At 48.0% G+C, this 15,767-nt stretch overlaps 1 protein-coding gene across 6 annotated transcripts; it reads left to right on the plus strand.

Moving 5' to 3' along the window:
• Positions 1-1,249: 1,249 nt before the first annotated feature.
• Positions 1,250-13,375, plus strand: atn1 (atrophin 1). Of its 6 annotated transcripts, none has more exons than XR_013077476.1 (10): positions 1,250-1,634; positions 3,527-3,662; positions 4,166-4,267; positions 4,694-4,813; positions 5,008-7,859; positions 8,034-8,244; positions 8,387-9,893; positions 10,827-11,007; positions 11,151-11,331; positions 12,598-13,375. XR_013077476.1 is itself a non-coding variant. In XM_076737276.1 (10 exons), exons 2-10 carry the CDS (start codon positions 3,636-3,638, stop codon positions 12,629-12,631), a joined length of 5,202 nt encoding a protein of 1,733 aa, XP_076593391.1. In that variant the 5' UTR covers positions 1,250-1,634; positions 3,527-3,635; the 3' UTR covers positions 12,632-13,375. The 6 variants fall into 6 exon arrangements, 4 of the variants coding, with proteins under 4 accessions (XP_076593391.1, XP_076593394.1, XP_076593392.1 ...); XR_013077475.1 differs by having other exon boundaries at positions 10,827-10,983; XM_076737276.1 differs by having other exon boundaries at positions 10,840-11,007.
• The last annotated feature ends 2,392 nt before the right edge of the window (positions 13,376-15,767 follow it).

A 15,767-nucleotide genomic window follows, 5' to 3' on the forward strand; every position in this document is an offset into this window, starting at 1 on the left:
TAACGGTGTTGCTTCTTGCTGTAGTAATTTTTACATTCTTCATAACTCCATTATCACAACCTGTTCCTCTTGACAGAAGTGGGCGGCGCGCGATCTGTCCATTTTGTGCGGAAGGAGAGTCAAATGACGCGCTAAACGCCCCTTTTTATGGGAACGCGCACAGGTCCTGATGAAGAAAACGTGGTTTAACAAAGAGAGAGGAGAACCACCGTCGTGGTACCCATGAGCTCTGACTGGGGTTTTAGTCTTTATCGAGCCGGCTCAAGCAAAGACAGCCAGGCTGTGTCTATCTTGCACCCTACCGTCTCCCCCCCGAGCTGTCGCCACATTGCAACGTCGCGCGGCTGATCGCTGGTCGTGACGCAATCTGAGCAGCAGAGGGAGCGCGAGCGCAACCAAGGGCTCTCTTCCTGTCGCGCCGGGCTGCTGGTGATGATGATGAAGGAAGGCTGGAGCCGCGCAGGCGCACCGGGTACAGTCTCCGGCCGGGTTACCATGGTTACCACACAATAGGAGACGGGACAGGGGGCTGCGTGAAGGGGAGAGAGGGAGAGAACGACAGCAGCGGAGCGGAGGGGAGGGAGGGAGGGAGGGAGGGGAGGAGGTCTGCAGAGCCGCTTGACTGGACACACCGCTGCAAGCTTTTCCCAGACAGACAGACAGACAGACGGACAGGGGGCTGCTGGACAGACACATATCACAACACAGGGCACGATTAAACTGTCCATTTCTTAATTGTTTAATTATTCCAAACGAGTTGGAGCTTTCTTTGTTAAGTCGCTGACATTGTCACTAAAATGCTCACACAACGCTCTACATGCAAACATGTTCTGGTTTGTCCACCTTTCAGCTTGTTGGCCTTGGATTCACCGAGGCCTGTAAGAACAAAGACCCACAGGACATGTCTTCCTCTTCAGGGTTCATCGCGAGATAAAGCCACACAGCGAGTTAGTTCGGTCTGAAGCAGAGCCTCTCCATACAGTAAAGGTGACTCTGGAGGGACTAGGCAACAGAGACAGAGAGACCCTCCCTCTCGATCCCCTCCCTCTTCAGAGTTTTGGCCCTCTCTCTGCGCCTCTCTTCCTCCTTCTCCCTGCCTCACTACTCCCTCCTTCTCCTCCTCCTCCTCCTCCTCCTCCTCCTCCTTTAGCCTCCCCCTCTCTCCTCATGCAAATCACGCCCTCTCCTCTCTCCCTTTCTCTCACCCGACGTGCATCCCTCTCTCCGGCTCACCCCTCCGCTCAAAATTGTGACTGTAAGACCGGAGAGGGGTATTAAAAAAAGTGCAAGTCGTCTTAGAGGAAGAGGGGGAGTAGGTAGGGTGGGAGAGGGGGGGCAAAAAAAAAAAAAAAAGAAAAAGGGGGCGAAAGGGGGTGGGGAAGAGGCGAGGGTACGCATCAATTTGTAGTCTTCAGTTGGCACCCCTGTTTTTTTCCTGCAACGAATAGAAAGAGATTTCTTCTGCATTATTGTTATTATCGGAACCCGTTGCAATATGAGCCAGCACAAGCCTCTGTTGACAGACGCCTGGGCTCTGAGGTGTGCGTGTCAGCGCGCAACATAAAACGACAAAACAGAGGGAGAGAAAGGAAAGGGAGAGTGAGAGTGAGAGCACGCATCGCTGGATATTATAGGTAAGGAGAAGGAAAAATGGATGCTTATACTCAGTTTGGGGCTATTCCTGCTGGCCACGTTTGTGCTCTCCCTCCCTTTTTTTTCCTTTGTGCGTTAATTATCAGCATACTCCTGCGTTACGGCTGAATTATGTCCCGGTGAATTAATGTTAATAGAGTGCACGACGCGCACCCACATTCCAGCGAGGAGAGGGAAGGGAGAGCCGGTGCGAAATGCTATGGTTCGCCATTCCATATCATCTTTCTTTTAAGATGTGCAGCGTCTAGAAACAGCATTGCACAGGCATCCATTCTGATTGTGAACATGTATGTGCTGCTGAACACGACTCTCCGCGTCGTAGGTGGACTGTGTTCCGCCGGGGAAGTGTGAGGCAGGCTGCACAGCAGCTTTGGCCGGTCTCCTCTGCATGTGTATCAATAACATTCGCAGGAAGAAAGAAGAAAGAGTCGTTGCGGTGCCCGCTCGCTGGTGATGTAAGCAAAGCAACTGCATGCTGCTGCTTTGCATCACATGCAGTGGCCAATTTGTTGATAATGCATGTGCAGTATGCGTCTACTCGTGTGTGTGTGTGTGTGTGTGTGTGTGTGTGTGTGTTTGTGTGTGAGCGTGCAGAGAGACTGGTGATGTAAATGCTGGTGTATTAGATGTTGGTGATGTGTTTGCGTCCTAGTTGTTTACTGACCATGGCCATGGACCTGCCACTGGACCACAGACAGGCCAGCAGCTGCCACCTGTAACTGAGATGCATGATGTATACAGTAACCCAGTGGGCAATGAACGTTTTCCAGTCCTGTGTGATAAACTTTGTCATATGTTAATGAGGCTGGCTGCTCTGCACTGCATTGCCTATAAATACATGTGCTATCTTTTATGCATATGAAGTGTGAACAGTGATTGTGACCGTTAAGGTTTTACTCTTGACTGAATCAGTCACTGCAGCATGCACTAATAATTAATGCATAGCCATGTGTAGTGGAGCAGCTACAGGATTTACAGGAGCATGTCCGCTTTGACACACACAAAAATCAGTGTGTAGCTACTATATTTGTTGGCTGCATAGCAGAGTGTGCATTAGCTCTGCTAACTCTTGGCCAAATATATCCTTTTTTCAGCCAGTGGTGTGCACTATTTATATCCTCATTCAATATACATGAGCCATTTTTTTCATCATAGTGGTACATGAATGAATGGATTAGACGAGGCCTCACAAAGTAGTCCACCTATGTTGTCAGGCACACAAATGGATAAAGGATCTTGATATTGTGCATTTCCCTAATGGCTGGCTGGATAAATAAGTATGTGATTCTGCTGGCCATAACCAGGTCATGTGGGTTAACCACAAGTGGCTGTGGGTTTGGGTCGTTGTGGTGAAGGTGGAAGGAGGAGGGGGGTGTGGCCCCATATTCCCAAGATGTTTGCTGGAGTCTTCTGCAGACTGCCATCCAAAATGCAGTCTACCAATCAGTGCTTTTTCTGCTCCACTCTTATTATCGGTTGTTTCAATGTCATAGCATACAATTATACTAAACCCAAACCAATGCATTCTGTTAGTGTGAGTGGGTTAACCTATTGTGCCTGTGGGTTTCTGCTGCTGTGGTGTAGACAGAAGGCAGAGAGGAAACTGTTTTCAGAGGAAAGCAGTTGTGCTAATACAGTGTGAAGCACGCTGGGAACTTAAATATTGTAACAGCGCTTTTGAAGTTTCAAACTCAGATGTTTTCGAAATGTCACAAATTCTTGAACTCCACACTCGGTGCAGATAGCAAATGACATTGCTCATTACTGCATCCGTACATGGACTGATGTTCTTTAGCAAGGCTTTGAATCCTCTGTAGGATTTCCACTTAGATAGAGACTGAATAATGCTGTCTTTGTTTATGCTTCTTTACAGGTTTGGTAGCTCTCATGGTGTAACACGCAACCCAGTCAGTGAGCAACAGGAACCAGTTCAGATGCTGCAATGGCTTGTGTTGTAAAATGGACGTTTTAATGAAGAAATAATGAAAACAAGGACACACAAAGAATCGGTATGAGTAAGGCCTATGTCTGTTTTTCACAGTGATGTCAGGGATTGCATACCTGCCTTATTCTTACACTGTATGTAGTGCAGTTGGAAGTATGGCTACATCATAATTAGTTCAATATGTGATAGCATTTCAAAATAACCATGATGACTAAGATGTAAATTATTTATTTGGTTGTGGAATTCCACCTTTATATTTTTCTCTCTCCTCTGCTTATGATTTCTCCCTCTGTGTCCTTCTGCCTCCTCTCTATTATACCTTGTTCTTCTCTTCACCTCCCTCTCCTTTTTTTCTTGTTCCTCACTTGTTTTTGCCCTTGCTACGTCCCACCTTCAATTGAACGAACTTGACATTCTTTTGGCTTGCATTAACTCATTATTGTCACTGCAATCAACACATCTCCTTATTCCTCGCTTATACCTGTAACTCTGCCTTGTTTTAACATTTAATGTTTTTCCCCCCTCCCCTCCATATTGCCCTCTTTTGCTGGACTTTGGGTTTTGCAGATGCCCATGCGCAGTGGGCGACGGCGGGGGGCAAGTGAGGAGAGAAGGGGTAGACGCCCTCACCCCAGCCCCACTCGGCCTGAACGCAGCGACAGACAGACGGTTAGAGCTTGCCTCTTCTTTTTGGCCATAAGTTTATGTATGTGCATGCAAGTCCCAGAGTCATGAAGAATAAAGAACCGTCTCCTTATATTGAATTGCGCGTGTCTACGTGTGTGTGTGTGTGTGTGTGTGTGTGTGTGTGTGTGTGTGTGTATGTGCTGTCTGTCTATGAGTCATCAGTGTGATTGCCACAGACATACCCTTGCAGTGTCAGTATTGTTCGATAGTGTGTTTTACAGCTTAGCACCTTTAAATCTTTGATGTTTCATGTTTGACATTGATGTTGTGTGTAAGTGTGTGTGTATGTGTGTGTGTGTGTGTGCATGCATGCATGTATGCAAGCATGGCTTTGTTCTAAAAACAGTCATAGACCTGTTAGGGATTCAAAGGCATCACCACAGAATTAAAAGTCTTGTGTTGTTTTAGCAAAGAGGTGCTGGTGAGGAATTGGCTGGAAATCGCTTCAGTCGCAGATCACAAGGGCATGATTCATCAGAGAGTGAGGGGGAGGAACTTGTGTCTCCTCCAAAGAGGCAGAAAGTTCAGGTTTGTGTTACATTTCATCAACCTGTTATATAAAGACTAATTATAAAGCTTTGATGCTGCTAAATCATCCAAAAGGCACTGTCAAAGCTATTACAAGTTATATTATTTGTTTCTATGAATATATAGACAGCCAGCAGTACCACATTCGTAAAATGTAATTTTTGCCTCATCCACTAATGCTCTTTTCTTGTCAGGACTCGGCCTCTGCCCCAAACCCTCCAACATCAACACATTCGACTGACAGCTCGGCTCCTTCCACTGTCCCACCTCCGACCTCAGTTGCCAGCCAATCCCGTGAGAGTGACAACGAAGACGGCCAATCCCAGGGCAGTAGGAGTTCAGTTGTAGGGAGCCTGGCCAATAGCAGCAGTAGTCTGAGCAGTGGGCGGGATATAGACCAGGACAATCGTTCCTCATCCCCAAGTCTCTCTGCTTCCCCTTTGGGTAGCCTGGACTCTGACTCTGATGGCCCCGACTCACCAAAGCAAGGAGAGAGGGAGCGGGAGAAAGGCAAGGAGGGAGGAGCGGGGAAGGTGGCAGGAGAGGATAGGAGAGTACTACGAGAGGGGAGAGGGGAGGAGTCCTGTGGAGATGGAGAAAAGCGGGATGTGGATGCACGAATTGAAGATTGTCCGTCTATTAAGCCCCCCGCCACTCCATGCTCTTCCTCTGGTCTGACTCCCTCTCTCCGTGGAGCAGGGGATTCATCAAATGACAGCAATAGTGGGAGGAAGTCCTATTTCTCCCTGGACTCCAAATTGATGTGTAAAGTTGAGTATGGTGGACCGACGGGTGTTGACGGTGCACTCAGTGGCAACAGAATGAATTCCAAAGCCAGCACGCAGTGTGTGACCAAGACAACTATCTCGGGTGGAGATTTTTCCCACAACAGCCCCAACCTTCCCCATTCTTTGCCCCCTCCTCTTCCTCCTCCACCTGCCCTGAAGCCCTTGGAGCTCGGGGGACAAAACCTGCCTGCTGAGGTTAAGACAGAAAGAGACAAAATAGAAAAGGCAGACAAACTCTCTCTGGACAAGGCTCAGTCCACTCCTCCTTCACTGTTGCCACAGACTGGCCCACAGCCACAGTCCCAGTCCCAGCCTCAGACCCAACCCTCCACCCACCCTCACCACTACAGCTCCACCAGCTGGCAGGGTGGCACAGCAACTGGTTGCCAGGGCAGCTGGGGCTACACCCGTTACCCTGGAAACCACCACCCACACCAACCACAGCACCAGCCCCCAGTGCAGCAGCAGCAACTTCCCTCTGTTTACAACCCTCCGTCCTCTCGCCACTCCTCCTCCCACCCCTCTTACCTCCCCCATCCTCACCCCCACCCCCACAGGGAGTACCTTCCCAGGTACGCTGGAGGGGGAGGGGACAGAGAGAGGGGGGCTGCAGGAGAGAGGGAGAGGGGAGTGAGGGGGGAGTGTGGGGGGAGGGAGATCAACAGGGAGTTCTCAGCTCCCATTGGCAACAGTAATAACAATAGTAGTGGGGGTAATAGTAATAGTACTTGTGGTGGGATCTCGGGGTCCAACAGCATCCAAGGCAGGGAGTTTGGGGGTCTTTCAGTGGGTCAAAACCGGGAGTTCCAAGCTTCTGGGAGAGATGGACCTAACTTGGGTCCTGAAAGAAGAGACTTTGGTCCAGCTTTCAGAGACAGGGAAAGAGAAAGGGAAAGGGAACGGGATACAGGGAGGGAGTTTCCTCTGCCAAACCAAAACCAGAGTAGAGACTTTGGCCCCAATGGAACTGGAGGGGGGCATCCCAGAGACAAAGATGGAGGCAGATGGGGTGAGTTTGGGGGCCAGACAAGAGAGGTTGTAGGCAACAGTAACCCAAACAACAACTCCATCCCCCAGGGAAACCCCCCAAGTTCAACCAGCGGGCTACCTGTCACCCCCATGCTGAACCGAGATCCACCTGCATCCCCCCAAAACAACCCCAATCACCCTTCCCATTCCTCTCTGCCTCCACACCCCCACCCACATCCCCCAAACTCATCCAACCGAGACTTCCCTCCTCCCATGGACCAGGCACAAGCCCCCTCCTCCGGAACAGACCACTTTCACAGAGAATATCCATCCACTGGAGGAAAAGACTTTCCCGCTGGGGCACCTCCTTCCAGTGGCACAAATCGAGAGTACCTCAGCCCCCCTGGGGTGACTCCAAACATAGGACGAGAGTATTCAGGGCCTGGAGGAGCCCATCACGCCCACCCAACTCACCCCCACTACCAGTCTGGGCCTAGAGACAGAGAGAGAGACTCAAACATGCGAGAGTCTGGCCTGTACCAAAATCGTGGAGGCCCAAATCAGCCTCCTGCACTCTCTCCTTCCTCCTCTTCCAGCCATCATGGACACCCTCCAAATGCTCCTTATCCCCCACCACCACCTCAGCCTCCTCTACCCCCACCTCAAACCTCCCATAACCAGCCACCCCCATCAGGTATGGCACCCAGTGTACGTCCCCCACACTACCAGTCCTCCACCCAGACTCCCCCAACACCCCTATCTCCGTTACCCAGCCCATCCACAAATCAGATGGGAGGCTTCTCATCTTTTCCCCCTGGCTCCTCCTCTGGGCCCAACATGCCACTTCCTGGGCCAGGTGTATCATCCAGCTGTTCACCTGGATGTCGCCCCTCTCCTTTCCATGGCACTTTGAACAGCCACCCTCCATTCAGTGGAACATACCACTCCAATGGGAACAGTGGCAGTAACTTGGCCAACAGCAATAGCAACACTAATGCGCCCAATAGCAGCAATACCAACTCGCAATCACTCTCGCCTCAAAATGTCTCAAAAGGACCTCCACCTCTTAGTAACTCAGCCAACAACAACAGCATTTCAACCCCTGCTTCTGGTTCTTCACTCCCTGTTGGAGACGGACACTTGGATTCAGGCCCTCCTCCCACACCTGTTATCAAAGAGGAACCAATAGAAGAAAGGGAAGACATTGAAAGCCCACCACCCGTGTTGAGGAGCCCCTCTCCTGAACCCAAACCTGTGGACATTCCCATCCATGCCAGCCAGTCAGCACGGTAAGTTAAAGAGACATCATCATCCTATTTGAGATTGTCAATGTGTCTCTCTGTTCAGTCCCTTTTTATGTGATCCGATGTAATTAACAGTAATGGTATGTGTTAACGATGGTGCTCCTTACGCCTGATGGTTGTAGTAATGGTGCACTACACTGCTGTGTCACTCTTGTTCAGGTTTCACAAGGTCCTTGACCGTGGCAGCGGGAATTCCTGTGCCCGCAGTGATGTCCTCTTTGTCCCGTTGGACGGTTCCAAACTGTGGAAGAAGAGGAATGAGGTGATTGAAAGGGCACGCAGGGAGGTGGAGCAGCGGGCCAGAGACCTAAGAGAAAAAGAGAGGGAACGAGAGAGGGAGCGTGAGAGGGAACTGGATCGACATCTACAGGTGTGCACATTTGAGAGTAATAATTATCTAGCGTGTCAGATTTAATGGATTTGATGAAGATTAAATTGATCACTTTAATGGGTGGGGAGTAAAGCAGATCAGGGCAGATGTGATTTACTGTCTTTTACTGTTTTCTCTGCAGCAGCAGAAGGATGTCAACTCCGCTGGAGGGGGTCGCCAGGGCTCCTCTCTCTTCTTCCCCTCCTCATCTTCTATCATCCTCGACCCTTCGTCTTCTTCCTCATCTTCCTCGGTCAACTCTGTCTCCCACCCTGCCCCTCACCCACAGCATCATCCCTCACATCCGCATGCTCACCTTCCTCCAGCACACCATCTCCACCCAACCCTCGCTCACTCTATCCCCCATTCCCTCCTCCTGCCATCCATGGGTGGGGCAACAACAGTAGTTGGCCCTCAGGGAGCCCTGGGAATAGGTTTGGGAGGTCCATATCTGGGCCCTGACACTCCAGCGCTGAGAACTCTGAGCGAGTATGCTCGCCCTCATGCAATGTCTCCACTGGGGGCAGGAAGTCGTGGACAGACTCACCACCCACAAGTTCACCATGGCCACCCCCATGTCCACCCCTCATTCTTCCTTCCTCAGTTCCAGAATCATGCTTTAGCCCACCCGCATCACCTGCCTACTGATGCAGCTACAGCTGCTGCCATCTTGGGCTTTTTGTATGGTGGCAGCCTTGAAGGGGGTCCAGGTGTTGGAGGCCATGCTGGGGTTACAGGAGGCCCCATACCTGGAGGGATTGGGGGTGCAGGGTTAGGAGGAGTTGGCTTTCCGCATGCTGTGGCTGCACATCGGGATCGAATAAAGCCAGGATTTGAATTTAAGAGTGATGAGCGGGTTTACCCACCTGGGTCCATACCTGATCCTGCAGCTCTTGCCCTTGCTCACTCTCATTCACATCATGTCCATGCCAATGCCCAAGCGCATGCACACTCTCTGCTCCTTGGAGGAGGTGCAGTGGGAGCTAATGAGGTGTCACTCTATGGCACTCCTCCTCCCCCAGCTCCCACTGGCCCCCCACACCTCCAGAACCCGAATCTGGCACCAGTAACTCGACCTCCTAACCCTCCTGCCCCTCAGTCCCTGTCCAATCCACCCCCCTCATCTCTCCTCCCACCCTCTCTCCCCTCTCACCCATCATCTGCACCACCGGCTGCCCCTCCAGCCCCACCAGGCCCTGCTGCTCCTCCGCCAGTTCCTCCTCCACCTGCTCCACCGACCTCCAACGCTGCCTCACTTCATCACCCAGTCCCCCATTCTTCTTTTCCCAGCTCCCTGTCCTCTCATCTGCCACCAGCCCCTGCCCCAGCCGCTCCTCCTGAGACCTACCCCACTCCCACTCGCTCTCCTGCCTCTTACGAGCGAGACAGGAGTGGAGAAAGAGAGCGGGAGAGGGAGAGAGACAGAGCAACTTTGCCCGCCTTTGGGGACAGAGAGCGAGAAAGAGAAAGGGAGAGAGAAAGGGGGGGAAGTGGTGGAGGCGGAGGAGGAGGAGGGGGAAGTGGAGGAGGAACGGGTGGAGGAGGTGCAGGAGAGAATCTGGGGCGTCTTCAGATGTTAAACGTGACACCTCATCATCACCAGCATTCACACATCCACTCACATCTTCACCTGCACCAGCAAGACACAGGTACCCACTGTTACTAACAATGCTGTCATTATCAGTATGAACTGAATGGGAGTGTGTGCTGAAAGATTAAAGGATCAAGCTCACAATATTCTATAGACCATAGACCTCCATTGTTGTCCAAAAACTATTAGAAACAGATCTAAGAGCCATAACGTTTCACTGGATGACGTGTTCCTTCTTTAAGATGAACATGGGCGTTGTGGTTTATTTTGAATCAACCAAACACACCAAACATGTCTTAATCCGCATCTGAAAATAATCGCAAACAAATGCACCATTTACTCCTCTTTTTGGGTTACATTTGCTAAAAACTACAACGCCCAACTGTTTTAGGGCATTACAGAGCCTCTTTTCAAATTTTTTTTCTTTAAGGCAGTTCAGCATTGACAAAAAATCCATAATTTGAAGTGATACTGAGTCACAGTTTGTTTTTGTTTTTTTTTTTAACTCAGATCCCTTTTTGGTAACACCAATGAGCTGAACATTCACGAAAAGCAAGAGAAGCCCTTTGTTTCTTTGAAAAAACTCAAACATAATTGAAGTTTAAATTTGCGTATTAATTTTTCCATTTCACATTGACAGCAGTCACAACGCTGAGGTGTTACACATGGCATAACATTCTTCTTCAGTGTGTCACAGGAAACTGTTTTCCACACATCAGTATTTATACACTTGTTTGTGTCACTTAAGTTTTGTAAAGAAAAAAAGATTGTTGTTGTCACACTGCATTTATGGGCCACTTGAGCAAAATTATTTATTGAATTATGATGCATGAATGTTGCTTCCTGTATCCAGACTGTCTTTAGCTGTTTGTGTGTTACCAAGAATCTGGAATCAATTAAGTGTATCATTGATTCCTCCTCATGCTGTGTGCTTTGAATTGAATTCAATGCTTTGACTCTTATTTAATATATCCTGTATTTCCTATTACATCACTGGCATCCAGCGACGGGCGGGGTTCACCCCCTGATGGACCCGTTGGCGTCGGGGTCTCCTTTGGCACGCCTCCCTTACCCAGGAGCCACACTAGGCACCCCCATCCTGGCTCACCCCCTCACTGACAGCGAGGTGCTCCGCCAACAGCTGTTCGGTGAGGAGAAGGCTCCTCGTCCATGTACTTGTTCAGTTTTTTTCTCTAAAAAACACAGTTAAACTGACAGTTTATGAAGCGATTTTTTGAATAAGATGATGATGACTGATCTTGGTTTCCTTGCATCCCCACCTGCTTCCCATCTTTCTTCTGTGTTTCGTTTACAGGTGCTCCTTTCCGTGACCTGCCCCAGCCGTCCTCCCTCACTGCCCCTATGTCAGCAGCCCATCAGCTCCAGGCCATGCAGCAGGCCCAGAGCGCAGAGCTGCAGATCCAGAGACTGGCCCTGGAACAACAGTGGATACATCACCATCACCACCACTCCCTAACCCAGGACGAGTATTACAGGTACAGACGCTGTGTGTGTGTCCATCGTTGACTGACACTGTTGATGCAGTAGAGATTAAATGTGTTTTGTAAGGTTGCAACCAGTTTATGATTTGTCAATTTTTAACAGAGGTAATGGTCCAATGGGAGCACCCCCAGCCCCCACACTACCAACCAGCACACACACCCATCTATACCTTTCAAAGGACATTGTTACACCAAATTTATAGTAAAGGCTAGTAGTGGTCATGTCTCCTCTGCAATCATTTTTTACAGCGGTGGCTTGTTCTTGGACACTATTGAAGGATCATAGAAATATTACAGGAGTGCTACGGTCAGCAGTGTGTCTCTATGATCCTCTCACTCTCCCACAACTTCATGTCGCTACTTGTCACTTGTCATGAAGGTGACACTACTCTACAGAGTATACAGGCTGTATATAGCTGAAACTGACGGACGGACAGGGGGGTGGGGGGCGGGGGGACATCGCATGAGGGCGAGCATACTCGCTCAGAGTTCGATTACAAATCTATCTGCTGCTTCAGCACCACAGACAGCAGCATGGATTCAGCAACGCGCGGCACAGTTAGACGACTGATATTTCAGTCATGATCAGTGCCATAGATTCTAACATGCACAAACCTGGACTAACAAAGACAAGACTAACATTCAATTAAACAACCCCCACTCTTTCTGCTACTAGGCGATTGGGGCGGGGGGGGTCAACAAGGGGGATGCATTTTGTTCATATTGCTAACAAGGGGGATGGCATCATCTGCTCAATTCGCCTACTGGTTGCAACTGACGATTGTTTTAATGGCTGATTCATGTGTTTGTTTTTGTTTTTTGTTTGGTTTTTTTTATTCATTTATAATGTCTTTTTTTTTTTTTTTAATTGTGAGAAATGCCCATTACAGTTGAGATTTGGCAGGATCAGACATGTCCACAAACTGTCTATTATTGGTTACCGTTGGCTGACCTATCAAAGAAAAAAGTCAGTAGAAAGCTGGGACAATTCTGATCCATCTCAGCTACCAAACGTAGCTTTGCTGTATGGCACCAGGGACGTTATCTCCACCGTATAGTGTTAAAAAATGTACATAACCTCTTATATAAAATGCAACCTCTGGTTCTAAATAAAGCCTTTAAAATGTATCCCAAATTAGACGTTGTTGTGGGAGTAAAAGCATGAACCTGCAATTGTCTGAGATGAAATTGAACTTAGCTGTGACATCTGTCCAAACTTGGAATTGCACTTTGACATGGTCTCTCCTTTGACCTTTTTAGTCACCTGAAGAAAGAAAGTGACAAGACCCTGTGAGGGAGGGGCACGACAAAGAGCAGCATGGAGAAAACCGAGGGCGAATGTGTGCAAAATGAAACAAATAACGCAAAACAAAAGCACTGAAAACAACGAAGGAACAAAGACTCAAAACAAAAGCTGGACTAATGGACAGGGAATTCACTGAGGAAAACAAGAAGATTTTCGAAGGATTAACAAAAGAGGGAGGAGGGCGTGAAAATGTTGCACACAGTCCCTGCTAACTGCACCACGTTGAAGGTCCAGACTCCAGCGCTTCCCTGCATAATGTTCTCAAACTCCAGTCCTGTTTTGTATCGTGCTCTGTACAGTATATTAGATGGGGGCGACAATAGTGAAGTACAGTATGTGTAAAATACTTGATGCCAGAAGGAATGTGTACATGAGTCTCTTTTATGTCATTGCATGTAGCTAGGCGCTTATTCTGAACTGGTGGAACTTTTGGTTCTATTTTTAGTAACTCCCCCCTCTTTTGTATCTGAGGGGTGTTCTATATGCATGAGACCAGCAATTTAGTGTTATGTTATGTTTATGATCAATAGTATTGTTATTATGATTGTTGTCTGTTTGTTGATAATGATATAATTATATATACAGTACATATTATTTGTATTATTTTTTTACATTTTCATGGTATGGCAGTTGGTTTTTATTTTTATTTTTTATTTTCAATTTCCCTTGTGAAACAAGATGCAAATGAAGGCAAAAAAATCTGGAAATAAATTATAATCTTTTTTGCTAGTCTCTTGCCTGTTCATGTGTGCACTATTTCCTCCCCTCTCACATACATTCAGACTATTTGCCCTTTCTTTGTTTTATACAAGTCACTCATGCACAAAGCATATCAAATTCCTCACTCTCCTCCCCCTCCCCCCCTCCTCTCTCTTTCTGACATCCCCCCTCTTTCTCTCCGTCGGCCTGTCCCCTCCTCCTCCTCCTCCTCCTCCTCCTCCTCCCTTCTTGGTGAGTGTAGCTAATAGGAGACACATGGGATGAGTGTGAGACATGGGAGTTGAGTCGCTCCAGTGAACACCAGCCACCCTGTAGAGCGAGCATTCCTTACTGCACTGTAAAAATGAAAAGAAAAGAAAAAAAATAAAGAGAGAAATGAAAGGGAGAAAGAAAGGAGGAGCTGTGAGAGTGTGATTTACGGACACTGCTGAAGGCTCAGGGCTGTGTGTGTTCTCACCGTGTCCGGCTGGAGGAATCTCCTTCAAACGGATATGGATCAGTGAATGCAGCCTTCACGTTGCAAGACAGAATCACGCTGGTTAGCAGATTTTGAGGCATGTAGATCTGGCTAGACAAACTTCACAATAACGCAGCTTTAATTTTTTCCTATAATGATGCACTCTGTTTAAATAGTCATAAAACTGTTCTCCAAATGCCTAAAGTCTGCATCCCTTTTCTGTTAACCTCCTCGCGCTGAAGTGGCATTGATTGATAGCCTCATCTGTAAGAACGATCTCAGTCAGGATAGCGATATTGGACGTGATGCATGCTTCAGTACAGTATGTGATATATATACTGTACAGGGCATGACTGTGAGTTGGTATGTAGGTTGTGTGTCATTAAAAGTCACCTTGAATAAGTGTGTCAACATAATGTAAAGTATCTTCTAGCAGGACAAATCTGATTTTCCCCTCTGGTGACATCACATCTGGGGGATATTCTTAGCACTTCATCAGTCCTTTCTCAGCACGCTGTGAAAGGTGTAGATGAAAGATGAAACATTTGAACACAGCATTTCATATAGGCCTAGTGTTTTTTGCCAATTTTGGATGTAAAATAAAGGTTATTATTAGCAGCTGTTGTTTTCAAATCTGGGACAATTTTTTGCAAATGATCCTTATTCTTTCATTTTGACCTACTTTTAGTACCAGATAGGAATGGTTTAGTGCATCAGGATAATGCACAGTGTCAAGTAGGTTTTTAAATCACAGTTCTTCTAAGTGCATCCCTGTGGTTTATGAACTCATGTGCAATTAATTCTACTGTCATCGGTGACGGACCCCAGTCTGGCAGCAGCAAGTCTGAAAACACTGCAATCCATTTTCCAGCACTTTTGGTCCCACGTGTGATACCCGTTTGTGTGTTAAACAACAAGGCCACAAATCAACACCCTTCTTTAATTCTCTGATGATATGAGCACACTCTCGCCTAATCGGGCACAGATTTTATCTTCAGCGTAAAGGTTTCAATTAGGAGGTGATGCCAGTGCCATGTCTGGTTATCTGTCATGTGCCCTTCGTAGCAGCTGATAATTGTAACTGTATGAATGTGAATCTCAGACAAGTTGTTGCAAATGAATTAAAAGTAAAATGAGAATAACAATGAAACGCCTTCACATTTGTAGCAGACTGTTGGAAGATGTACAAAGCAAGTGAATGTGAATCTGGCTCTACATACAGTGGGATCCAGCTACCCCCCTGTGCCATTAACCAAAGAAAGCATCTTCACAAACACACTGACTTCCAAATGCTACCACAGGCTATATCAAGATACACCGTCATAGATCTTATGTTTGGGTTTGATGCTAGCACAGCGTACCTTGCACAAATGCTGACTAATTTAGCTTAGTCCCTGTCCCACAGCTCCCTCCAGCAACAGTCATCCTCCTCCCTACTCTTTCCCTTTTCATTCAAGCTCTGTTTTGCCTCAGAGCGACAGTTTCAACACACTTTTCTGGGACTTCGAGCCAACATGTTTGTTCCACAGCCATCTTTCTCCTCCTGCTGGAGCTGTCATACTTTATAAACTTTGCCCTCTGACCACCACTAACCTCGTATTGCACCTGTCCACTGTGTCTCCGCCTGAGCGCTGACTGCGGCTGCTCCTCTGCTTCCCTTCTCGTCCATTTTTGGCCGGCTTACGCAGTAGCTGCTCCTGTTCGACTGTCATCTCTGATTTTACTGCTGCCGTTTTACATCGGAGCTCATCTGTTCGCTTCAATCAATTAGATGCAAAATGTTTTTCCTGTGTCATGGAGGTGTACTCACCCCCGTCACTGAAACCTCTGCTTGAGCAAACCCTCCAGCATCTCATTCATCTGCAGGAGTGCCATCTCAGCCAATAGCATCAACAGACAAACTGTACATCGGCACAAGTGCTGGCTGAGAACAGAGTCTGTTGCCTT

Source organism: Chaetodon auriga, chromosome 8 (assembly GCF_051107435.1).
Source record: "Chaetodon auriga isolate fChaAug3 chromosome 8, fChaAug3.hap1, whole genome shotgun sequence".
NCBI lineage: Eukaryota > Metazoa > Chordata > Actinopteri > Chaetodontiformes > Chaetodontidae > Chaetodon > Chaetodon auriga.

Excerpts from the sequence above, each read along its gene's own strand:
- atn1 (XM_076737276.1), top strand. The coding sequence starts at position 3,636 with ATGAAAACAAGGACACACAAAGAATCG. Across the intron at positions 4,268-4,693 it reads AACGCAGCGACAGACAGACG|CAAAGAGGTGCTGGTGAGGA; the intron begins GTTAGAGCTTGC and ends GTGTTGTTTTAG. Across the intron at positions 9,894-10,839 it reads CCTGCACCAGCAAGACACAG|CGACGGGCGGGGTTCACCCC; the intron begins GTACCCACTGTT and ends ACTGGCATCCAG.